Below are 26,649 nucleotides of genomic sequence, written 5' to 3' on the forward strand. Positions count from 1 at the left end.
TCCTTTATTAGTTGATGCATAGAATATAAGTGCAGGGAGGTCATGCTTGAACTTATAAAGCATGACCAGAGCTAGAGTACCGTGTGCAGTTTTGGTCACCACATTACAGGAAAGATGTGTTTGCACTAGAGAGGGTACAGAGGAGATTTACAAGTATTTTGCCTGGACTGGAGAATTTTAGCTATGCGGAAAGATTGGATAGACTGCGGTTGTTTTCTTTGGAACAGAGGAGGCTGAGGGGAGCCCTGATTGAGGTGTATGTGAGGCCTAGATAGATTGGATAGGAAGGACCTATTTCACTTCGCAAAGGGGTCAACAACCAGGGGGCATAGATTTAAAGTAATTGGTAGGAGGTTTAGAGGAGTGGAATTTTTTTCACCCAGAGGTTGGCGGGGGTCTGGAACTCACTGCATGAAAGGATGGTAGAGGCAGAAATCCTCACCACATTTAAAAAGTACTTGGATGTGCACTTGAAGTGCCGTAACCTACAGGACTATGGACCAAGAACTGGAATGTGGGATTAGGCTGGATAGCTCTTTATCGGTCGGCATGGACACGATGGGCCGAAATGGCCTCCTTCTGTGTAGTAAATTTCTATGGTTCTGTAATTCAAAAGCCAAAGGCACACGAAAAACAGACACTAAAGGAATGCACAAGGGTGAAATAACTATATCAATTTTTCTTTAGTATGCTTTGTAGTTATTCTGGATTCGTTGACTTTCTCTATTGATTTGAATTTCATAAATTTATGAATTTTGTTATGAATGTGAGTTTAGTGCTGGCTCTCATTTCAGCTTTGTGTCCAGGAGAACATTGTGATGTTCTGTCACACAAGGATAGAATGATGGGGAGTGGTGAGCAAAGGGGACCTGGGGTTTCATTCACTGGAATCGGAGTCTGAAGAGATGCTCACAATCAGCCCTTCTGGAATGGACCTTTGCTGCCTACCTCCTCCTTTCCTCCTCCTCCTGCTCATCATCTTCCTCCTCCTACTCTTCCTCTTCCTCCTTCCTCGTCCTCCTCCTGAGCTGGTCCCAGAACCTGTGTTAGCAAGGACTGCCTATTCATGATGGCCAAGTTGTGCAGCATGCAGCAGACCATCCGGCAAGTACTGGAGGACTCCTCCCGAGTACTAAAGGCAGCAGAACCTTTGCTTGAACACCCCGATGGGCTGCTCAGTGATGTTCCTCGTGGCGGCATGGCTGTTATTAGTTGAGTGCTGGCCACGTGTGGTAGGCTTGCGGACGGGAGTCCTCAGCCAGGTGCAGAGCTGATAGCACTTGTCTCCGAGCAGCCACCCTCGGGTTTGACGTGGTGGATAGAAAATGACTGGCACACCGGAAAAAAGCGAATTGAATATATACTTAAAAAGGAAACATTTGCAGTGCTACCGACTTCCCAAAAATGGCGGCTACCGTGTGACTCGCCGGAAGCTGCGGAAATAGGGGAGTGAGACTAATTGGATAACTCTTTCAAAGTCCAAGCACATGCATGATGTGCCAAATGCCCTCCTTCCATGCTGTGTGATTCTATGATTAAATGAATGCAACAAAAGGTAGCCAAAAATAACAAAAAATGAGAGTTCTGAACTTTTTTTCAAGACGACAACATTTAAGGCAAAGCAAAATACAAAACATATAAGGCATGTTCTAAGTTTAACTCCCGTTCTGGGCTGAGTGAGCTGTTGTCAATGATGGTATAGTTGTCGTGCACAGAGAGAGAGGAGGAAAGGAGCACTATAACTGTTCTCAGGCTAGGTAAAGGTAAAGTAAGCCAAGGCTGCTCCTCCTGATCACTATAGAATGTAAAGTGGGCTTCGCTATGAGGTACAGAGTGAAAAGCCTTCAACTTTCACCAAGTAAATATGCGCGTTGAAGAATGACCGCTTGTTTGAGATACTCCGGGAATAAGAACATAAGAAATAGGAGTAGGCCATTTGACTCCTCGAGCCTGCTCCGCCATTTAATAAGATCATGGCTGATCTGATCTTGGGCTCAGCTCCACTTTCCTGCCCGCTCCCCATAACCCTTTATTCCCTTATTGCTCAAAAATATGTCTATCTCCGCCTTAAATATATTCAATGACCCAGCCTCCACAGCTCTCTGAGGCAGCAAACTCCAGTTTTACAACCTTCTGAGAGAAGAAATTTCTCCTCATCTCGGTTTTAAGTGGGTTGCTGCTTTTTCTGAGACTATGTCCCCTAGTTTTAGTTTCCCCTATGAGTGGAAATATCCTCTCTGCATCCACATTTTTGAGCCCCCTCATTATCTTATATGTTTTGATAACATCATCTCTCATTCTTCTGAACTCCAATATGTAGAGGCCCAACCTACTCAACCTATCTTCATAAGTCAACCCCCTCATCTCCGGAATCAACTTAGTGAACCTTCTCTGAACAGCCTCCAATGCAAGTATATCCTTCCTTAAATACAGAGACCAAAACTGTATGCAGTACTCTAGGTGTGGCTTCACCAATACCCTGTACAGTTCTAGCAGGACTTCTCTGCATTTATATTCTATCCCCCTTGCAATAAAGGCCAATATTCCATTTGCCTTCCTGATTACTTGCTGTACCTGCATACTCACTTTTTGTGTTTCATGCACAAGGACCCCCAGGTCCCTCTGTACTGCAGCACTTTTCAGTTTTTCTCCATTTAAATTATAATTTGCTTTTCTATTTTTTCTGCCAAAGTTGATAACCTCACATTTTCGCACATTGTATTCCATTAGTCAAATTTTTGCCCACTACTTAGCCTGTCTAAATCCCTTTGCAGATTTTGTGTGTCTTCCTCACAATTTGCTTTCCCACCCATTTTTGTATCATCTGGAGGGAGGAGATCATGCCAGGAGATCTCAGAGATGCAATGATTGTGACCATTTTTTAAAAAGGGGACAAGTCTGACTGCGGCAACTACAGGGGAATCTCCCTGCTATCAACCACTGGGAAAGTTGTCGCTAAAGTTCTCAACCGTCTTCTCCCTATGGAGCTCCTCCCGGAATCACAGTGCAGATTTTGTCCCCTACGGGGCACAATGGACATGATCTTTGCAGCGTGACAGCTGCAGGAAAATTGCAGGGAACAGCGCCAGCCCTTATACATGGCCTTTTTCGATCTTACAAAGGCCTTTGATACTGTCAACCGTGAGGGTCTATGGAGCGTTCCCCTCCAATTCGGATGCCCCCAAAAGTTTGTCAACATCCTTCGCCTGCTTCACAACAATATGCAGGCCATGATCCTTACCAATGGATCCATTGCAGACCCAATCCACGTCCAGACCTGGGTCAAACAGGCTGTGTCATCGCTCCAACCCTCTTCCCAATCTTCCTCGCCGCCATACTTCACCTCACAGTCAACAAGCTTCCCGCTGGAGTGGAACTAAACTACAGAACCAATGGGAAGCTGTTTAACCTACGCCGCCTCCAGGCCTGGTCCAAGATTACCCCAACCTCTGTCGTCGAGCTGCAGTACGCGGACGACGCCTGCGTCTGCGCACATTCTGAGGTTGAATTACAGGATATAGTCAATGTATTCACTGAGGCATATGAAAGCATGGGCCTTACGCTTAACATCCATAAGACAAAGGTCCTCCACCAGCCTGTCCCTGCCGCACAGCACTGACCTCCAATCATCAAGATTCATGGCGCGGCCCTCGACAACGTGGACCATTTCCCATATCTCGGGAGCCTCTTATCAACAAAGGCAGACATTGATGCAGAAATTCAACATCGCCTCCAGTGCGCCAGTGAATGCCTTCGGCCGTCTGAGGAAAAGAGTGTTTAAAGACCCGGCCCTCAAATCTATCACCAAGATCATGGTCTATAGGGCTGTAGTAATACCCACCCTCCTGTATGGATCAGAGGCATGGACGATGTATAGAAGGCACCTCAAGTCGCTGGAGATATATCACCAACGATGTCTCCGCAAGATCCTGCAAATCCCCTGGGAGTTCAGGCACACCAACATCAGTGTCTTCGTACAGGCTAACGTCCCCAGTATTGAAGCACTGACCACACTCGATCAGCTTCGCTGGGCAGACCACATAGTTCGCATGCCAGATACGAGACTCCCTAAGCAAATGCTTTATGCGGAGCTCCTTCATGGCAAATGAGCCAAAGGTGGGCAGCGGAACCGTTAGAAGGACACCTTCAATACCTCCCTGGTAAAGTGCGACATCACCACTGACACCTGGGAGACCCTGGCCGAAGACCGACCGAGGTGGAGAAAGTGCATCCGGGAGGGCGTTGAGCTCTTCGAGTCTCAACGCAAAGAGCGTGAAGAGGTCAAGCGCAGGCAGTGGAAGCACGCGGCAAACCTGCCCCACCCACCCCGTCCCTCGACGAATGTCTGTCCCACCTGTAACAGGGTCTGTGGCTCTCGTATTGGACTGTTCATCCACCAAAGAACTCACTTTGGGAGTGGAAGCAAGTATTCCTCGATTGAAAGGACTGCCTATGATGATGATGGTATCATCAGCAAACTTGGCTACATTACACTCGGTCTCTTCTTCCAAGTCATTAATATAGATCATAAATAGTTGAGACCCCAGTACTGATCCCTGCGGTACTCCACTAGTCACTGTTTGCCAACCAGAAAATGACCCGTTTATCCCGACTCTCTGTTTTCTGTTAGTTAACCAATCTCTATCCATGCTAATATATTACCCCCAATCCCGTGAACTTCTATCTTGTGCAGTAACCTTTTATGTGGCACCTTATCGAATGCCTTCTGGAAATCCAAATACACCACTTCCACTGGTTCCCCCTTATCCACCCTCCTCAAAGAGCTCCAGCAAATTTTCATAAAACCATGCTGACTCTGTTTGAATTATGCTTTTCCAAATGTCCTGCTACTGCTTCCTTAATAATGGACTCCAGCATTTTCCCAACGACATTATGTTAGGCTAACTGGTCTATAGTTTCCTGATTTCTATCTGCTTCCTTTTTTAAATAGGGGAGTTACATTTGCGATTTTCCAGGGAAATTTGGTAGATGACAATCAATGCATCCACTATCTCTGCAGCCACTTCTTTTAAGACCCTAGGATGTAAGCCATCAGGTCCAGGGACCTTTAGTCCCATTATTTTACTACTTCTTTAGTAATAGTGATTGTATTAAGTTCCTCCCTCCCTATAACCCCTTGATTATCTACTATTGGGATGTTTTTAGTGTCTTCTACCGTGAAGACCGATACAAAATATTTGTTCAACATCTCTGCCAAAAGTCACCCCTTTAAGAATCATTGTACCCAAGAAAATGATGAAACTTTATATACACTGCATTGTGCAAAACATTAATGGCAAGGCAAACACACCCACATTTAACAAAATGCTTATCTGGAAGGAAAAGCGAGCTGCAATCACACTGGGAGAGAAAGAAAAGCAAATTCAATAGTTCAGTTCTTTTCGACTCAGTTCTACAATTTACAATAGTTAAGAAGAAATATGTTAGGAGAGGAGGTAATTAGCAAATTAGTCAGACCGCACTTTGAATTTTGTGTCCAGTTCTGGTCGCCAAGAAACTAGAGAACCATTCAAGCACTGGAGGCTGTGCAGGGAAGAGCTACAAGGCTCATTCGCAACATCAAGGTCTGAGTAAGGAGAATAAACGGGAGAAAGAGAGGCTTTTCAGCCTAGAAAGGAGGCATCTGAGAGGCAATCTTATAGATATATGCAAGATTGTTAAGGCTATAGAAAAAGCTAACTTGGAATATTTAAATTAAATTGCGGGAATAGAACAAGGGGACACTCGTTTAAACTAGCGAAAGATAGTTTTAAGATAGCTATCATGAATTTCGTCAACACACAAAAAGTGATCATTGTGTGCAATAAACTTGTGAGTGGAGGCAAAAATCCTGAAATCATTTAAGAGACGACTAGATGTTACAATGGGGGTGGAGGGCATTAGGATCTTTCTAAATGGAGGAATCAAGATGGGCCAATTGCCCTTACTCAGAAATTAGTATCTTGTAAGTTTGTGAACTTTTTAGTAAAATCTAAATTAGGATCTGGATCTGAGAAATCAGGGCAAATACATTTGGAAAACAACCAGCCAAGATGAAATAATATGAATTTAAGGGCAAATCAACTTCCTGGAGTTTCACTTGACTTCTTTCGGAGTAAGGGAGGACTTTTGCAGAACTTTGCCAGAAGAGATAAATAAGTAGAGTAAGGCTCTGGCAAGGGTGATTTCACATGTTCCAGGCAAGAACTGTGTTTGATCGGCCAAATTACCATTTCTTGGTCCATGGTTTCATATGTTATAACATAATGGCCACAATTTTAATGGGGTGGCGCAGTTTTGCAATTGGGAAACCCAGAAGAGCGGGTTTTCCTCAGGTCCTGGTGCATTTAACGGCAGGATTTGATTCCCATTTTGGGCTTTGTTTCCTGGCCGCAACCAGACAGACTCAGAGGCTGGCAGACTATCGGGCGGATAGGCCTTCGAAAATGGCCACAGCCAAGGAGCAGAGTAGAGGGAAGGCGAGATAGAGGTCGGGACGGCATCGATGGGGGGGGTGGGAGACGGAGAGATCGGGCAATGGCGCCATCGATGGGGTGGCAGAGAGATCGTGAGAGATGGGAAGAAGAACGTGGAAGGAGCCAGGGAGATCACAGGAGGATAGGAGATGATCGTGGAAGGGAAGAGAGAGATCAGGAGTGAAGAGAAAAAGATCACTGGGGCCCCGTGGACGATATGAGGGCTGGGGGGAGATCGCGAGCCATGACATCAGGGAGGAGATCACGGGCCATGAAAGATATTGTGAGGGCATCGGATCGTGGTGGGGTATGGGAGCGAGAGATCCGATTGCTAGGGAGGTTAACAGGTTTGCTTGGAGTACCGGGGGGAAGCACTTCTGCTCCTCCTAGCCCACAAGTAGTGCTGGAAAAGCATTTACCTCAACTCTTCCATGTAGCAGCTCTTGCCCCCCTTCAGCTACCAGATTTCCCGCGGTTCGTTAATGCTGCAACAGAGAAATAATCTGAGGCACACAGCCTCTTTAAACTATTTAAATGAGCGACCAGCCTCCTGGGAGCGAGCTCGCGCCCCCGCACCCCCGCCACCCCGTCCCACCTATGTTAAAACCAAAAGTGGGGGGGTTCAGTGTGGGTTGGGTCCTGGTTTGAGATGTTTTACATATTTACTTTCCATCCTTTTTGATCGTTAAAATCACTCTCTTCCCCCCACCCCCCCCCACCCCACATATCTATCTTTTATACATGAGGGGGCGAAATTGCCTTTTTGCTTGGGGGAACAGAGCACTCCCGCCTCTCGTGAAATTGACCGGGAATTTGCGGAGGTTTCCTGCAGTTAGCGGCCCGGGCCGCCACGCAATTGACGATGATGTAGTCGCCCGAGCGCGGCGACCCCACACCGACCCTTTAGCGCCCCACAAGGGAAATTGCTCCGCGGACTACGAGGCTGGCGCGAGTGGATGACAACGCCAGCTTTGCGCTTCGCGAATCTGGTGGACACCAACTCTCTGGGTGCTCCTTAAAGGGAAGAGTGCCAGTGCCCCGGGCCGCCATATTTTTTTGTCTGCCGACTCTCGGGTCGGCTCAACAATGGCGGCCCTAGCATTTTTCGGGCTGCCATTATGCCTCTTGGGTGCCGGGCTACAGGCCCGGTTGCACGTTGCCCTGGTGGAGGCCATCGGAGACGTTGCAGAGTGTGCAGCGGTCATCCACTTTAATCGAAGGAGAGGGGCGTTGAAGCATGTCAGCACTACGCGGAGCATCTGTGTAGCGCTTCTTTCAGCGCCCAGTAGCGCCCGCAAAGGAAGAGGAGCGCGCGAGATTATGCTCGGTTTCCTTTGAGGAGAGGTAAGGGTAAATCCACGGCTGGGCAGGATTCTGCGCCGGGCGCAGAATGTCCCAGCCCTAGGAGGTTACCACCCCCAATCGGGTCGCAGAGCAATTTAACCCCCATATATTTACTTATAATTAGACTTTTGCATCATAAGCAATAAAGAAAACTTACATCTCTCATGAGAACAGATGCATGATAAACTGGGTATAAAGATGGTGTGCTCACATTCGTTTTAAATTCATCAGTTAATGGTTGCTGGGGAGGGAAAGAAAGAGAATTAAAATTATTTAATGCGAGAGACAATTTTAAGATGAGAAATGTACATGGTTACAACTGAAAACTATGAAAATATGAGTTTATATTGTTGCACTAATGCATATGTGGATAATTTGAGCCTGAATGTGATCTTTACTTATCGATATAAAGTAAATTTTCGGACTTAACACTTCCAACAGCAAGCCACACCCACTAAGATCGCATTTTACAAATTTAAAATAAGATGCCAGACAGAATCACAGATGAAAAACTTTTAAAAGAGATCAATAAACATATCTGGAAACTATTCAGTCCCATTCTCTTGCCCTTTCCCCATACTCTTTAAAATTATTTGGCAAATGTTTATCCTCTTCACGTTTAAAAGCTATTGCAAAATAGAGCTCCCTTTAGTGGACTACTGCTCCACCTAGTGAACTACTGTGGTAATGCAACTAATCATGTAAATACAATAAAGGCATCATGTGACACGGTCACATGACAAGTTCATGTGTTAGGAGCCATCATGTGTGTCTGTGACGTCATCAGGAAGATATCACATTTGGCGATCGAGGATAGTATTATCAAATTCCCTAGCTGCAATTTTTGTTCGTGGAAGGTTCAGTCTACTTTGAGAGGTTCTTTGTTTTGCAGAACAGCTAAAAAAATCAAAGGTAAATTACAAGCACGCTTGGCTGAATTGAAGAGTCCAGATGGCTGCGCCTATGGGAATAATAGGGCGCTTGGGTGAGTTGCATCACCACCGAGACGTTCGGAGCATGTGTGAAGCGGTGCTAATAGTATCGCTGAAGTCCCCAATGATGAAAACCGTAACTGGGTGGTGCTAGAAAGAAAACAAGCTATTTTCCTGACTGAAGCAGGCCCTGAGGTGTATGAAACCTAGAAAAAATGTGCTTGTTCCTGTTAAGCAAAAGGACATGCCACCGATGGAGATTACAGTCCTGAGCCCCAGGAAATTGCTGAAAATTATTGTTTTGGAAATCAAGGTCAGTTAAATGACGAGAGTATCAGTGAGTACATTATATCTTTAAAAAAGCTATTCATTCACTGTCACTTCGGAAACTTTCAGGACCGAGCATTGCGTGACCGCTTTGTTTGTGGGATCAACAGTGACACAATCAGAAGAAAGTTAGCAGACAACCGAGGTCAATCGCCTGCAGGTTAAAAGTAAAAGGCAGTTGGGCCCCAAGGCCTCAGCAACCGGCCAGGTTAATAGTAAATTGAAGTCGTGCTATTGGTGTCTGGGACAACACATTGCTCAAAGCTGTCCATATGTGAACGCAGAGTGTTTTTTCTGCAAGAAAATTGGGCATCTTGCAAAGGCATACCGACTGAAAAGTAAACCAATTTTCAATGCTAGAAGTAGCAATCACCAAAGACTACATAGTATTGAATAGAAGCAATAGGACGTGGAGGTTCTGGAGATACATGTCATCAGGAGCACAAGGATATCTAACAACGATTCGCAAAGTATCGTCATCCAAGCAGACATTGCAGGAACCAGGATACCCATGGAAATCGACACTGGTGCAGCCGCGAGCGTAGTACCAGAATTGCTATATCTTGACAAGTTGCATGATTTCCTGCTGGAAAAGTCGAAGATAGAGCTGCGAGACTGCTCAGGAGAGCAAATCCCTATGGTAGGACGTATCATCATAGGCAGTCCCTCGTATCGAGGATGACTTGCTTCCACGCCACAAAGGGATGAGTTCACAGGTGTTTCAATGAAGGACCTAATATTTCAGATCCCAAACTACATCCTGAAGGGTAGAAGATACCTGTGCATGCATTTTTTTTAACGTGGGGTGACCGTTGCACACCAGCCACCACACGGGTTTGACAGAGCTAGGTCTTTGTCCAGTGGCAAGGGTTACGGTGATACGTCCTATCAGAGGGACGTGATCGGGGCCCAGGAGAGACGCGAGTTCGGGGCCCAGGGGCAGCACGAGCCAGTCCACACTTCGATATGTGTGTGCACTAGGTCCGTGCAGCAGAGCAGGTCTCCAGTTGTCTTGGGTAATCCTTGCCACTGGACCAAGACCTAGCTCTGTCAAGCCCGTGTGGTGACTGGTGTGCAACGGTCACCCCACGTTTAAAAAAAAAATGCACACAGGCATCTTCTATCCTTCAGGATGTAGTTCGGGATCTGGAATATTAGGTCCTTCATTGAAACACCTGTGAACTCATCCCTTTTTGGCGTGGAAGCAAGTCATCCTTGATACGAGGGACTGCCTATGATGATACGTCCTACCACAGGGATTTGCTCTCCTGAGTAGCCTCGCAGCTCTATCTTCGACTTTTCCAGCAGGAAATCATGCAACTTGTGAAATACAAGGATCAGTTTCAGAGCTTGCCTCTCTTAATAGTGACAGGGGACAAGCCTGCCTTACTAAGTTCCAACGAAGGGTCATCGACCCGAAACGTTAACTCTGCTTTCTCTCCACAGATGCTGCTTGACTCGCTGAGATTTCCAGCATTTTCTGTTTTTATTCCGGATTCCAGCATCCGCAGTATTTTTCTTTTATATTTTCTAGGTAGAAATTGGTTAGGATCACTGAAGCTGAATTGGAATGAGATTTTTCGTGTAGAAACGAGATTTGCATCGAAAGAGGATGTCATCAAGCAATATCCGAAGATGTTCTGCAAAATAGGCAGTCTAATGCAAGACTTTTAGGCAAGTGTCACAGTACAGAAGGACGCTAGACCAGTTTACTGCAAGCCATGACCCGTCCCATACGCACTCAAGGACAATCTCAAAAGACTAGAATCTGAGAATATTTTCTGTAAGGTAGATATAAATAATTAGGCTACACCCATTCTTGTACCTAAGTCAGATGGTCAGTTAAGATTGTGTGGTGATTTAAAAAGTAATCGAAAACCAGGTTCTAGGGGGTAATCTACCCAATGCATTGACAAATGTAGAAGATTTGTTCACATTGCTGACAGGTGGCCAGTTCTTCTCAAAGTTAGATCTCATAAATGCCTACTTACAACTTGAACTAGATGAGGAGTTCAAGTCATGCTTGATTATAAATATTCATCTAGGCCTATATCAATTTAATAGGCTACCATTTGGATTGTCTTCTGCCCCCGCCATATTCCAAGAGGTGATGAACCAGATTTTGCAAGGCATTGAAGGGTTAGTATGTTATTAAGATGACATACTCATTTCAGCACCAAACTGGAAAATCTATAATAACTTGTTGAATGAAGTGCTCAAATGGCTAGAGAAGCACAGAGTATGAGTGACTGCTTGCAACTGTGAGTTATTTCAATGCTCAATGGGGTACTTCGGTCACAGAGTAAACAAAGATGGTTTACACTCAACCAAGGGAAAGCTGGATGCAATCAGAAATGCACCCACTCCCATTGAACTTAGATCATTTTGAGGTCTTTTGAATTATTATGGGAAGTTCCTACCATATTTGGCTACAGTATTACATCCACTGAATGAGCTGTTGAAAAAATAGGTCCAATGGAAGTGGTCAAAAGAATGCGACGCAGCATTCAAGGAATATAAAAGCCTGTTGGTAGAGAGCACCACGTTAGTTCACTATGACATATCTAAGGAGATCAAGCTAGCATGCAATGCTTCTCCGTATGGAGTTGGGGCAATGATCTCTCATGTACTACATCATTGGGATGAGAGACGAATTGCCTTTGCTTCACGCACTCTCAGTGCCAGTGAGGCGTGAGTCCGGGGATCAGCAGAGGCCTATAAAGGCCGCGAGAGTCAGCGGGAGTTCGTGGTCGCTGAGGCGTGAGTCCGGGGAGCGTCTGAAGCCTATAAAGGCCGCAAGAGGCAGCAGGAGTTGGTGGTCGCTGAGGCATGAGTCCGGGGATCGGCAGAGGCCTATAAAGGCCTCGAGAGGCAACGGGAGTTGGTGGTTGCTGAGGCATGAGTCCAGGGATCGGCAGAGGCCTATAAAGCCCGCGAGAGGCAGCGGGAGTTCGTGGTCGCTGAGTCGTGAGTCCAGGGATCGGCAGAGGCCTATAAAGGCCGCAAGAGGCAGCGGGAGTTCGTGGTCGCTGAGGCGTGGGTCCGGGGATCGGCAGAGGCCTATAAAGGCCGCGAGAGGCAGCGGGAGTTCGTGGTCGCTGAGGCGTGAGTCCGGGGAGCGTCCGAGGCCGATAAAGGCCGCGAGAGGCAGCGGAAGTTCATGGTCGCTGAGGTGTGAGTCCGGGGATCAGCAGAGGCTTATAAAGGCCGACCGGTGCAGCTACAGGGTGAAGACAAAAAAGAAGTAGAAAGAAATAGAAAGGTGATGTCACAGCCAAGGGGTAAGTGATTGGCTGGTGATTGGTCAGTAGTTTTTCTTTTTTCTCTTCTATATCAGTGAGTAACTTTTAACATTGTTATTGCCAATTTAAGTGTATCTAAGAGTTAAGTCAAGGCAGGAGAGCTCGGACACGTGTTATGCTCCTCTTGTACTATGTGGGAAACCAGGGACGCCTCCAGTGTCTCCGACGACTACGTGTGCGGGAAGTGTATCCACCTCCAGCTCCTGACGGACCGTGTTGCGGAATTGCAACTGAAGGTGGATTTACTCTGGAGCATCCACGATACTGAGAATGACGTGAACAGCACGTTTAGTGAGTTGGTCTTACTGCAGGTAAAGGCTCCACAGCCAGATAGGGAATGGAAGACCAACAGGAAGAGCAGTGCAAGGAATGTAGTGCAGGGATCCCCTGCAGTCATTCCCCTGCAAAACAGATACACTGCTTTGAGTACTGTTGAGGGGGATGACTCATAACGGGGGAGCAGCAGCAGCCAAGTTCATGGCACCGTGGCTGGCTCTGCTGCACAGGAGGGCAGGAAAAAGAGTGGGAGAGCGATAGTGATAGGGGATTCAACTGTAAGCGGCCGCAACCAAGACTCCAGGATGGTATGTTGCCTTCCTGGTGCAAGGGTCAAGGATGTCTCGGAGCGGGTGCAGGACATTCTGAAAAGGGAGGGTGAACAGCCAGTTGTCGTGGTGCATATAGGTACCAACGACATAGGTAAAAAATGGGATGAGGTCCTACGCGGCGAATTTAGGGAGCTAGGAGCTAAATTAAAAATTAGGACCTCAAAAGTAGCAATCTCAAGATTGCTACCAATGCCACGTGCTACTCAGAGTAGGAATCGCAGGATAGCTTAGATGAATACATGGCTTGAGGAGTGGTGCACAAGGGAGGGATTCAAATTCCTGGAACATTGGAACGGTTCTGGAGGAGGTGGGACCAGTACAAACCGGACGGTCTGCACTTGGGCAGGACCGGAACCAATGTCCTAGGGGGAGTGTTTGCTAGTGCTGTTGGGAGGAGTTAAACTAATATGGCAGGAGGAATGGAATCTATGCAGGGAGACAAGAGGGAAATAAAAAGGAGGCAGAAGCAAAATATAGAAAGGAAAATAGTAAAAGTGGAGGGCAGAGAAACCCAAGGCAAAAAACAAAAAGGGCCACATTACAGCAAAATTCTAAAGGGGCAAAGTGTGTTAAAAAAACAAGCCTGAAGGCTCTGTGCCTCAATGCAAGGAGTATTCGAAATAAGTGGATGAATTAACTGCGCAGATAGCAGTTAACGGATACGATGTGATTGGCATCACGGAGACATGGCTCCAGGGGGACCAAGGCTGGGAACTCAACAACCAAGAGTATTCAGCATTTAGGAAGGATAGACAGAGGAAAAGGAGGTGGGGTGGAGTTGGTGGTTAAAGATGAAATCAATGCAATTGTAAGGAAGGACATTAGCCTGGATGATGTGGAATCGGTATGGGTGGATCTGCGGAATACCAAATGGCTGAAAACGCTAGTGGGTGTTGTGTATAGACCACCACATAGTAATAGTGAGGTTGGGGACAGCATCAAGCAAGAAATAAGGGATGTGTGCAATAAAGGTACAGCAGTAATCATGGACGACTTTAATATACACATTGATTGGGCTAACCTAACTGATAGCAATGCGGTGGAGGAGGATTTCCTGGAGTGTATTCGGGATGGTTTTCTAGACCAATATGTTGAGGAACCAACCAGGGAGCTGGCCATCCTAGACTGGGTATTGTGTAATGAGAAGGGACTAATTAGCAATCTTGTTGTGCGAGGCCCCTTGGGGAAAAGTGACCATAATGTGGTAGAATTCCTTATTAAGATGGAGAGTGACAAAGTTAACTAGGGTCCTGAACTTAAGGAAAGATAACTTCGACGGGATGAGGTGTGAATTGGCAAAAATAGACTGGCAAACGATGCTCAAAGAGTTGATGGTGGATAAGCAATGGCAAACATTTAAAGATCACATGGATAAACTTCAGCAAATGTACATCCCTGTCTGGAGTAAAAATAAAACTGGGAAGGTGGCTCAACCATGCCTAACAAAGGAAATTAAGGATAGTGTTAAAGCCAAGGAAGAGGCATATACATTGGCTAGAAAAAGCAACACACCTGAGGACTGGGAGAAATTTAGAATTCAACAGAGGAGGACTAAGGGTTTAATTAAGAGGGGGAAAATAGAGTACGAGCGGAAGCTTGCAGGGAATATAAAAACTGACTGCAAAAGCTTCTATAAATATGTGAAGAGAAAAAGATTAGTAAAGACAAACGTAGGTCCCTTGCAGTCGGATTCAGGTGAAATTATAATGGGGAACAAAGAAGGAAGATACAAATAACTGTCCGAAGGTACTAGGGGACAGTGGGTCTAATGAGAAAGAGGAACTGAAGGATATCCTTATTAGGCGGGAAATTGTGTTCGGGAAATTGATGGAATTGAAGGCCGATAAATCCCCGGGGCCTGATAGTCTGCATCCCAGAGTGCTCAAGAAAGTAGCCCTAGAAATAGTGGATACATTGATGATCATTTTCCAACAGTCTATCGACTTTGGATCAGTTTCCATGGACTGGAGGATAGCTAATGTAACACCACTTTTTAAAAAAGGAGGGAGAGAGAAAATGGGTAATTATAGACCGGTTAGCCTGCCATCAGTACTGGGGAAAATGTTGGAATCGATCATGAAGGATGAAATAACAGCGTATTTGGAAAGCAGTGACAGGATCGGATCAAGTCAGCATGGATTTATGAAAGGGAAATCATGCTTGACGAATCTTCTGGAATTTTTTGAGGATGTAACTAGCAGAGTGGACAAGGGAGATCCAGTGGATGTGGTGTATTTGGACTTTCCGAAGGCTTTTGACAAGGTACCACACAAGAGATTGGTGTGCAAAATTAAAGCACATGGTATTGGGGGTAATGTACTGACGTGGAGAGAGAACTGGTTGGCAGACAGGAAGCAGAGAGTCGGGATAAACGGGTCCTTTTCAGAATGGTAGGCAGTGACTAGTGGAGTGCCGCAGGGCTCAGTGTTGGGACCCCAGCTCTTTACAATATACATTAACGATTTGGATGAAGGAATAGAGTGTAATATCTCCAAGTTTGCGGATGGCATTAAACTGGGTGGCGGTGTGAGCTGTGAGGAGGACGCTCAGAGGCTGCAGGGTGACTTGGACAGGTTAGGTGAGTGGGCAAATGCATGCCAGATGCAGTATAATGTGGATAAATGTGAGGTTATCCATTTTGGGGGCAAAAACACGAAGGCAGAATTTTATCTGAATGGTGACAGACTAGGAAAAGGGGAGGTGCAACGAGGCCTGGGTGTCATGGTTCATCAGTCACTGAAAGTGGGCAGGCAGGTACAGCAGGCGGTGAAGAAGGCAAATGGTATGTTGACCTTCATAGCTAGGGGATTTGAATATAGAAGCAGGGAGGTCTTACTGCAGTTGTACAGGGCCTTAGTGAGGCCTCACCTGGAATATTGTGTTCAGTTTTGGTCTCCTAGTCTGAAGGAGGACGTTCTTGCTATTGAGGGAGTGCAGCGAAGGTTCACCAGACTGATTCCCAGGATGGCTGGGCTGTCATATGAGGAGAGACTGGATCAACTGGAGTTCAGAAGGATGAGAGAAGATCTCATATAAACATTCTGACAGGACTGGACAGGTTAGATGCGGGAAGAATGTTCCCGATGCTGGATAAGTCCAGAACCAGAGGACATAGTCTTAGGATAAGGGGTAGGCCATTTAGGACAGAGATGAAGAGAAACTTCTTTACTCAGAGAGTTGTTAACCTGTGGAATTCCCTGCCGCAGAGAGTTGTTGATGCCAGTTCACTGAATATATTCAAGAAGGAGTTAGATATGGCTCTTACAGTTAAGGGGATCAAGGGGTATGGAGAGAAAGCAGGAAAGAGTACTGAAGGAATGATCAGCCATGATCTTATTGAATGGCGGTGCAGGCTCGAAGGGCAGAATGGCCTACTCCTGCACCTATTTTTCTATGTTTCTATGTGAGCGTAATTATGTATAGATTGAAAGAGAAGCTTTGGCATTAATTTTTGGTGTCAAGAAGTTCCACAAATATTTGTATGGTTGTAAGTTTACCATCGTTACTGACCATAAGTCCCTGACAGCAATCCTCCATCCAAGTCCCCAATTCAAACCTTGGCTACAGCCCGAATGCAGAGATGATTTTGTCAGTATATACATATGCCATTGATAACAGATGATCAGCTGATCACAGTAATGCTGATGCTATGTCTAGGTTGCCATCCTCATCACAAATTACAACCAATCGGGAAGAAATGTTCTATTTTTCATACATTGATAAACAGCCAGTCACAGCTGAAGAGATTGGTAGAGCAACCAAGCGTAGCCCAGTTATGTCAAAGATGCATGACTACATAGCAAATGGCTGGCCAAACCAGATATCACAGAAAGAAATTCATCCATACTTCGTTCGTAGGAATGAATTATCAGTGTATAAAGATTGTATCATGAGGGGTGCAAGAGTAGTTATTCCAAATAAGTTCGGGTCCACATTGTTCGGAGATCTTCATGACCAGCACCTGGGAATGTGCTTGACCAAGTGTTTTGCACGCAGCTACTTATGGTGGCCACTATCTTAAATAGTGAGGTTACAATTGCTACCTTTCAATCCATGTGAACCATTCTAGTCTTGGGGGGGGGGGAGGGGGTTAAAATTCCCTGCATAGAGCATAAAAACAAGGAATTTATACGAAACCTTTAGAAATCACTGGTTAGGCCTTAGTTAGAATATTGTGTTTAATTCTGGACACCACAGGCCTTGGAGAGGGATCAAAAGAGATTTACTAGAATGGTACCTGGGATAAAGGACTTCAGTTATGTAGAGAGACTAGAGAAGCTGGGGTTGTACTCATTAGAGAAGAGAAGGTTAAGAGAAGTTTTAATAGAGGTATTCAAAATCATGAAGGGTTTTGATAGAGTAAATAAAGAGAAACAATTCCAGGGGCAGAATGGTCGGTAGCCAGAGAACACATTTAAGGTAATTGACAAAAGAATCAGGGAGGTGATGAGGAGAATCTTTTTTAAGCATGATCTGGAATGCACTGCCTGAAAGGGTGATGGAAGCAGATTCAATAATGGGGCAGAATTTCTGACGTCCCGGGCCCGTACGACGTTTCTACGGACCCGGGAAGGCATCGGAAAAGCAGATCATCCGCAGGTCAGGAGCGAGGACATTTGTACGTGGAACTTTGGGTTATCTAGCCATATCTGGCACGGCAAATGTCCTCAGAACTCTTGCGTCTGAAAAGGCAGGCGCATAAGAGTTTAAAAACATAGAAAAAACATGATTAAAATTAAAATTTTAAAAATACATTTATGTTAAAACCCTGCCCACTCAGATAATGTTATTTTAAACCCAAACCCTAACTTTTTTTAAAAATCAGCAATTTTTTTTTCTTTTAAAAACGTGTAACATTTTTAATTTCTATTAGTTTATTGTGGGAGGTGTTTTTTTTAAAAGTTTTATGTATTTTTGGTTAGTTTTGGGGGTTTTCTCATTCATTGGATTACAAAACTCCTATTACAATTAATGAGTAAATACTTACCTGTGATTGGATGTCCAAGCACACGTGACTCCTGCGGACGTCCTGACGTGCACGCGCTGCGCGTCGCAGGGAGAGGAGGCTTGTGGATCGGGAGTTCCAGCGGGTGAAGCAGCTTCAGGTAAGTGCGCATTTTATTTCTATTCTTTATTGATTTTCCCGTGGGAAGTCCTCTTCAGAATTTCTGCCCCAATAACTTTCCTGATCTATAGAGCTCAGCTATTCACTGGTATCATTAACACCTGGTCAGTTATTTCAAAATTTCTACTATTGACTAATGCTAAAGTGGCTATTTTTTAAAGGCTTAGCACATAAGAACACAGGAAAAAGGAACAGGAGTAGGCCAATGAGCACCTTGAGCCTGTTCTGCCATTTAACGAGATCATAGCTGATCTGAAACCGAACTCCATATTCGTCATTGCACCAACACTTTTCTCGATCTTCCTTGCTGCAATGCTCCATCTCACTCTCAACAAGCTCCCCGCTGAAGTGGAACTAAACTATAGAACCAATGGGAAACTGTTCAACCTTTGCTGCCTCCAAGCTAGAACTACAGTACCTGGATGTGCTTGGGTCTGCGCATACTCAGCAGCTGAATTACAAGCCATCGTTAACACCTTCACTGAGGTGTACGAAAGTATAGACCTTATGCCAAACATCTGTAAGACAAAGGTCCTCCACCAACCTGACCCTGCCACGCAGTGCTGCCCCCCGGTCATCAAAATCCATGGCGTGACCTTGGACAAAGTGGACCATTTTCCATACCTCAGGAGCCTACTATCAGCAAGGGCAGACATCGATGACGAGTTCCAACACCGCCTGCAGTGTGCCAGTGCAGCCTTCCGTCGCATGAGGAAGAGAGTGTTTGAAGGCCAGGTCCTCAAATCTGGCACCAAGCAGTAGGGCAGTAGTGATACCCACCATCCTATATGGCTCAGAGACATGGACCATATGCAGCAGATTTCTCAAAGCGCTGGAGAAGTACCACGAACACTGCCTCCACAAGTTTCTGCAAATCCACTCGGAGGATAGACGCACTAACGTCAGTGTTTGGTGGTCATTTTCCAACATTCCATGGGCTCTGGATCAGTTCCTACGGATTGGAGGGTAGCTAATGTAACCCCACTTTTTAAAAAAGGAGGGAGAGAGAAAACAGGGATTTATAGACCGGTTAGCCTGACATCGGTGGTGGGGAAAATGCTGGAATCAATTATTAAAGATGTAATAGCAGCATATCTGGAAAGCAGTGACAGGATCGGTCCAAGTCAACGTGGATTTATGAAAGGGAAATCATGCTTGACAAATCTTCTAGAGTTTTTTGAGGATGTAACTAGTAGAGTGGATAAGGGGGAACCAGTGGGGATGTGGTGTATTTGGACTTTCAAAAGGCTTTTGACAAGGTCCCACACAAGAGATTAGTATGCAAAATTAAGGCACATGGTATTGGGGGTAATGTATTGACGTAGGTAGAGTACTGGTTGGCAGACAGGAAGCAAAGAATGGGAATAATGGGTCATTTTCAGAATGGCAGACAGTGACTAGTGGGGTGCGCAGGGTTCAGTGCTGGGACCCCAGCTATTTACAATATACATTAATGATTTAGATGAAGGAATTGAATGTATAATCTCCAAGTTTGCAGATGACACTAAGCTGGGTGGTGGTGTGAGCTGCGAGGATGATGCTAAGAGGCTGCAGGGTGACTTGGACAGGTTAGTTGAATGGGCAAATGCATGGCAGATGCAGTATAATGTGAATAAATGTGAGGTTATCCACTTTGGTGGCAAAAACAGGAAGGCAGATCATCATCTGAAAGGTGACAGATTAGTAAAAGGGAAGGTGCAAAGAGACCTGGGTGTCATGGTACATCAGTCATTGAAGGTAGGCATTCAGGTACAGGAGGCAGTAAAGAAAGCAAATGGCATGCTGGCCTTCATAGCGAGGGGATTTGAGTATAGGAACAGGGAGGTCTTACTGCAGTTGTACAGGGCCTTGGTGAGACCACACCTTGAGTATTGTGTGCAGTTTTGGTCTCCTAATCTGAGGAAGGACGTTCTTGCTATTGAGGGAGTGCAGCGAAGGTTCACCAAACTGATTCCCGGGATGGCAGGACTGATATATGAGGAAAGACTGGATCGGCTAGGCTTATACTCACTGGAATTTAGAAGAATTTATTCAGTGGAGTTTAGAAGGATGAGAGGAGATCTCATAGAAACATATAAAATTCTGACATGACTGGACAGGTTAGATGCAGGTAGAATGTTCCCGATATTGGGGAAGTCAATAATCAGGGGTCACAGACTAAAGATAAGGGGTAAGCCATATAGGACCGAGATGAGGAGAAACTTTTTCACCCAGAGAGTTGTGAGCCTGTGGAATTCTCTGCCACAGAAAGTTGGTGAGTCCAGTTCGTTGGACATATTCAAAAGGGAGTTAGATGTGGCCTTTATGGCTAAAGGGATCAGGGGGTATGGAGAGAAGGCAGGGGTGGGGTACTGAGGTTGCCATAATTATAATGAATGGCTGTGCAGGCTCGAAGGGCCGAATGGCCTGCTCCTGCACCTATTTTCTATGTTTCTATGTTTTCTATGTTCTCGCTCAGGCCAACAACCCAGCATCAAAGCACTGACCACGCTCGACCAGCTACGTTGGGCGGGCCACATCATCCGCATGCCCGACACGAGACTCCCTAAGCAAGTGCTCTACTCGGAACTCCTACATGGCGAGCGAGCCCCAGGTGGGCAGAGGAAATGTTCCAAGGACACCCTCAAAGCCTCCTTGATAAAGTGCAACTTCCCCACCGGCACCTGAGAATCCCTGGCCCAAGACCACCCAAAATGGAGGAAGAGCATCCGGGAGGGGGCTGAGCACCTCGAGTTTCATCGCCGAGAGCATGCAGAAATCAAGCGCAGACAGCGGAAGGAGCGTGCGGCAAACCAGGCTCCCCACCCACCCTTTTCTTCAACCACCGTCTTCCCTACCTGTGACAGAGACTGTAATTCCCTGTACAGCCACCTGAGAACTCACTTTTAGAGTGGAAGCAAGTCTTACATGGTTCCGAGGGACTGCCTATGTTGATGACAGGAATATAGGAACAGGAGTAGGCACTGAGCCCCTCGAGTCTGTTCTGCCATTTAATGAGATCATGGCTGATCGACAACCTAACACCCTCTTGGCCCATATCCCTTAATACCTTTGGTTAACAAAAATCTATCAATCTCAGATTTAAAATTAACAATTGATCTACATCAATTGCCATTTGCGGAAGAGAGTGCCAAACTTCTACCACCCTTTGTGTGTCGAAGTGTTTCCTAATTTCACCCCTGAAAGATTTGGCTCCATTTTTTAGACTTTGTCCCCTAGTCCTAGACTCCTCAACCAGCAGAAATAGTTTCTCTTTATCTATCCCTTAATATCTTGAAAATTTCGATCAGATCACCCCATAACTGTCTAAATTCTAGGGAACACAACCCTAATTTGTGTAATTTCTCCTCATAACTCAACCCTTGAAATTCGGGTATGATTCTGGTAAACCTACACTGCACTCCCTCCGATGCCAATATATCCTTCCTAAGATGTGGTGCACAGAACTCCAGGTGTGGTCTAACCAGGGTTTTGTTTAGCTGCAGCATAACTTCTACCCCCTTGTATTCTAGTTCTGGAGATATAAAGGCCAGCATTCCATTAGACTTGTTGATTATTTTTTATACCTGTTCATAACATTTAAATGATCTTTGTACCTGGACCCCCAAGTCTCTTTGGACCTCCGCTGTTTCTAGCTTTTCACCAGTTAGAACGTACCCTGTTCTGTCCTTTCTAGGTCCAAAGTGTATGATCTTACATTTGCCTACATTGAAATCTATTTGCCACAGTTTTGCCCGTTTACTTAATCTATCGATGTCCCTTTGTAATTTAATGTTTTTATCTACACTGCCGACAATGCCCACTATCTTTGTGTCATCGGCAAATTTGGATATGTGACTTTCTATGCCATCATCTAAATTGCTAATAAATACTGTGAATAGTTGCGGCCCCAACACAGATCCATGCGGGACACCACTAGTCACATTCTGCCAATTTGTGTAGCTAGGTATTATCCCTACTGCTTATCTCCTGCCGCTCAGCCTATTTCCGAACCAGGTAAATAATTTGCCCTCAATTCCATGGGCTTCTACCTTAGTTAACAGTCTTTTATGCCTTCTGGAAGTCCATATAAATAACATCCATCGACATTCCCTTGTACACAACTTTAGTCACCTCCTCAAAAAATTCAATCAGATCTGACAGCGAGCCACATGAGGTATAAGGACATGTGACCAAAAACTTGGTCGAAGACGTATGTTTTAAGGAACATCTTAAAGGAAGAGAGATAGGTAGATACGGAGAGGGTTAATTAACATAAGAACATAATAAATAAAAGCAGGAGTAGGCCATATGGCTCCTCGAGCCTGCTCCGCCATTCAATAATATCATGGCTGATCTGATCTTGGGCTCAGCTCCACTTCCCTGCCCGCTCCCCATAACCCTTTACTCCCTTATCGCTCAAACATCTGTCTCTCTCCGCCTTAAATATATTCAGTGAACCACCCTCCACAGCTCTCTGGGGCAGCGAATTCCACAGATTTACAACCCTCAGAGAAGAAATTCCTCCTCATCTCAGTTTTAAATGGGTGACCCCTTATTCTAAAGCTATGCCCCCAATTTTAGATTCCCCCATGAGTGGAAACATCCTCTCTGCATCAATCTTGTCGAGCCCCCTCATTATCTTATATGTCTCAATAAGATCACCTCTCATTCTTCTGAACTCCAATGAGTACAGGCCCAACCTGCTCAACCTTTCTTCAACCTTTTCATCTCAGGAATCAACTGAGTGAATCTTCTCTCAATTGCCTCTAATGAAAGTATATCCTTCCTTAAATAAGGAGAACAAAACTGTATGTAGTACTCTAGGTGTGGTCTCACCAATACCCTGTACAGTTGTAGCAGGACTTCTCTGCTTTTATACTCCATCACCCTTGCAATAAAGGCCAACATTTCATTTGTCTTCCTGATTACTTGCTGTACCTACATACTAACTTTTTGTGTTTCATGCACAAGGATCCCCATGTCCCTTTTTAGTGCAGCATTTTGTAATTTTTCTCCATTTAATTAATCATTTGCTTTATTATATTTTCTGCCAAAGTGGATAACCTCACACTTTCCCACACTATACTCCATCTGCCAAATTTTTGCCCACTCACTTAGCCTGTCTATAGCCCTTTGCAGATTTTTTGTGTCTTCCTCACAATTTGCTTTCCCACTCATCTCTGTATCATCAATCTTGGCCACGTTACACTCGGTCCCTTCATCCAAATAATTAATTTTGATTGCAAATAGTTGCGGCCCCAGCACCGATCCCTGTGGCACCTCACTAGTTACTATTTACCAACCGGAAAATGACCCATTTATCCCGACTTTCTGTTTTCTGTTAGTTAGCCAATCCTCTATCCATGCTTAATAGATTACGCTCCAGCCCCATGAACTTTCATCTTGTGCAGTAACCTTTTAAGTGGCACCTTATCGAATGCCTTCTGGAAATCCAAATACACCACATCCACTGGTTTCCACTTATCCACACTGCTCGTTACATCCTCAAAGAACTCTAGCAAATTTGTCAAACATGATTTTCCTTTCATAAAACCATGCTGACTCTGCTTGACTAAATTATGCTTTTCCAAATGTCCTGCTACTGTTTCCTTAATAATGGATTCCAGCATTTACCCAACCACAGATGTTAGGCTAACTGGTCTATAATTTCCTGCTTTCTGTCTGCCTCCTTTTTTAAATAGTGGCATTACATTTGCAGTTTTCCAATCCACTGGGACCTCCCCAGAATCACAACCAATGCAACCACTATCTCTGCAGCCACTTCTTTTAAGACCCTAAGATGCAAGCCATCAGGTCCAGTGGATTTATCTATCTTTAGTCCCATTATTTTACCGAATACTTCTTTAGTGACAGTGATTGTTTTTAGTTCCTCCCTCCCTATAGCCTCTTGATTATCCATTATTGGGATGCTTTTAGTGTTTTCTACCGTGAAGACCAATATAAAATATTTGTTCAAAGTCTCTGCCATTTCCCTGTTCCCCATTATTAATTCCCCAGTCTCATCCTCTAAAGGAACCAACATTTCTAGAGTTTAGAATGTAGACAATGCAGATGAAGGCCAATGGCGGAGCGATGAAAATCAGGGATGCGCAAAAAGCCAAAATTGGAGGAGCCCATAGTTCTCAGTGGGTTATAGAGCTGGAGGAGGATACAAATATAGGGAGGGGCAAGACCATTGAGTAATTTGAACATAAGGATGAGAATTTTAAAATATAGGTGTTGCCGGACCAGGAGCCTATGGCCTGAATTTTACAGTCAGTGGTGAAGGAACGACATTTGTCCTTGACCTCAAAAAAGTTTTAGCGGGTTCTAAAGCACAGACCCCCTCTATTCCGATGTCAGTTTGAATTTGCCGCCTTCTGCAGGGAATCTGTGGCATCTAACAACAGGGCAGGCAACAGGCAGGCTGATCAACCAATCAGATTGAAGAATTCTCACAGACAGCAAAGCAGGAAGTAAAAATCAGAGAATATAAATCACATTTAAATCATTGCTCAGAAAGCAAATTAAAGATTGGGACTTTCAAATGGGGTTAAGGGAGAAACTTAAATAGCAAAACACAAACGTGAAAAATATTTTTTTTTAAAAACCTGCAACATTTAAATTTCCTTCTGAGGGATTGGGACTCCACACTTGTAAAATTATTTTTTCAGGGTCAGAGTAGTTGTTCAGCAGTAATTATGAGTTAGTTAAAAACTCTGATTGAACAAGGCTTAACTTTTTCATTAGTCTTTACAGTGAGATTAGTGGGTAAGTAGTTCATGCCAAATCAGTGATTCTGTGCTGATTCCATCAGCGAAGACTGCAACAGTGCATCTTGTGGAGGAGCAGGATATCTCTGACAGCAATTTCCCGATTTCCGCGTTTAACTGTGCAAGTGCGGGCTCCAGAAGTTGCTGTCATTTTTACCCTGTAATAACGGCAAGCACTGACAGCCTTGCCATTATCACTACTGCAAATACCGGGCCAATGTATGTCAGCGAGCACAGGAGTGATAGGTGAACGGAGCGGTGCATGTTAGGATATTGGCTGCTGAGTTTTGGATGACCTCAAGTTTACAGAGAGTGGAGGATGTGAGACCGGCCAGAAGAGCATTGGAATAGTCATGTCTGGTGGTAACGACATGGATTATGGTTTCAACATCAGATGAGCTGAGGCAGGAGTGGAGTTGGGCGATGTTACGGAAGCTCAGCTCAAGATCAAATAGGCCACTGAGGCTATGAAAAATCCATTTCAGCTTCAGACAGTGGGCAGGGAGGGGGATGGAGATAACTGGTAATCTCACTGAGCCATTGATGAGGTGTACATGATCTATTTTTAAATGCAGTGCAGGTAATTTCACTATTCCATTAGTATTACTGTGTTCTTCACAAACCAATTTAAATTCAGTGCCAAAAACTTACTGAAAACAATTAACCAAGACGTAAAATTATCAGCTAAGTTTAAACCTAATACGAAAATATCAATGAAATATCAGCAAAATATTAATACCCGAAACAATTTCTCTAATGCAGAGAGATCATTTTTCCTCTTTTCTGCTTCTTTGGCAGTAAAGTTTTCTTCATCAGCTATTTCTTGTTCATATGCCAAGGAAGCATCCTGTACAAAGAAAATTAAAGCATTCATTATTTTGAAACATCTTTTCTAATACTGTTCTGATTAAATGAATACGAGAACAAGTAATATATTTGAGTAGTTTAGAGGGGAACATAGTTTCAAAAACTCAATTTATCTTCATTTTCAGATTAGATATATGTGTGTGTAGCAGGATCATGAGATAGGTGGGGTGAAATTGGTCGACGTTTCGGGTTCATAGTGGATCAATGCCTGTTTACAATATGCCCGATTTTATTTTCTATACATAATAACTGGGAGGTTTCAACTCAGTAATAAGTACATACATTGAATGGGTTGAAGTAATTCACCAGGTAATTCCTGTTATAGTTTGTTAAAACAGCTGGTTGAATGTGGACAGAGTTTAAGGTTCTGGTGAATAAAACCAAAAATAATGCACAGGGTATACATGTGAGCATAAAATAAATCATTCACAATCTTCAGAGTATTGGAGACATGTGAGGGAAGTGATTTATTGCACATTGCATGAACCTACCCAAAGATAGCTTTGAAGGATACAAGGGATGGAGAGAGTTGGTGCTTGGGGTAGGGAGCCCCCCCATCGTGACACAGTTTGCACACTTGAAACGTTTAACTTGCTTGTTCAGATGCTGCCTGACCTGATGATTGTTTCCAACGGTTCAGATTTCCAGCATCTACAATTTTTGATTTTTGTTCAAGATACTTTTCTATTGAGAAGCAATTCAGGGAAATGGGCAAGAAGCTGAGAAATAGTCTTAGCTTCCATCTGTTATCCACTGTCAGAAACACTATTGAACTTAACCTTTCTCAGACATTAAGCTGTGTTTGTTGTCCAGCAGCTTATCATCATCAAATATAAATCAATGATTTCCCTATTGATACCAGACAGCGTGGGGGCGAATTTCCGCAGGGGTTCTCCCACTCATCCACCATAAC

At 44.7% G+C, this 26,649-nt stretch overlaps 1 protein-coding gene across 3 annotated transcripts in view; it reads right to left on the reverse strand.

Moving 5' to 3' along the window:
- The window catches only part of LOC139255845 (uncharacterized), a 241,400-nt gene that overhangs the window by 110,053 nt on the left and 104,698 nt on the right, over positions 1 to 26,649 (reverse strand). For all 3 annotated transcript variants that reach the window (XM_070874020.1, XM_070874019.1, XM_070874018.1), the window contains 2 exons: positions 25,609 to 25,716; positions 7,978 to 8,061 (listed from right to left, as the gene is read on the reverse strand). In XM_070874020.1, coding sequence (XP_070730121.1) covers positions 7,978 to 8,061; positions 25,609 to 25,716 — 192 coding nt within the window. The remainder of the gene's footprint in view (positions 1 to 7,977; positions 8,062 to 25,608; positions 25,717 to 26,649) is intronic.

The sequence above is a fragment of the Pristiophorus japonicus genome, unplaced genomic scaffold (genome assembly GCF_044704955.1).
Source record: "Pristiophorus japonicus isolate sPriJap1 unplaced genomic scaffold, sPriJap1.hap1 HAP1_SCAFFOLD_641, whole genome shotgun sequence".
NCBI classification, from domain to species: Eukaryota; Metazoa; Chordata; class Chondrichthyes; family Pristiophoridae; genus Pristiophorus; species Pristiophorus japonicus.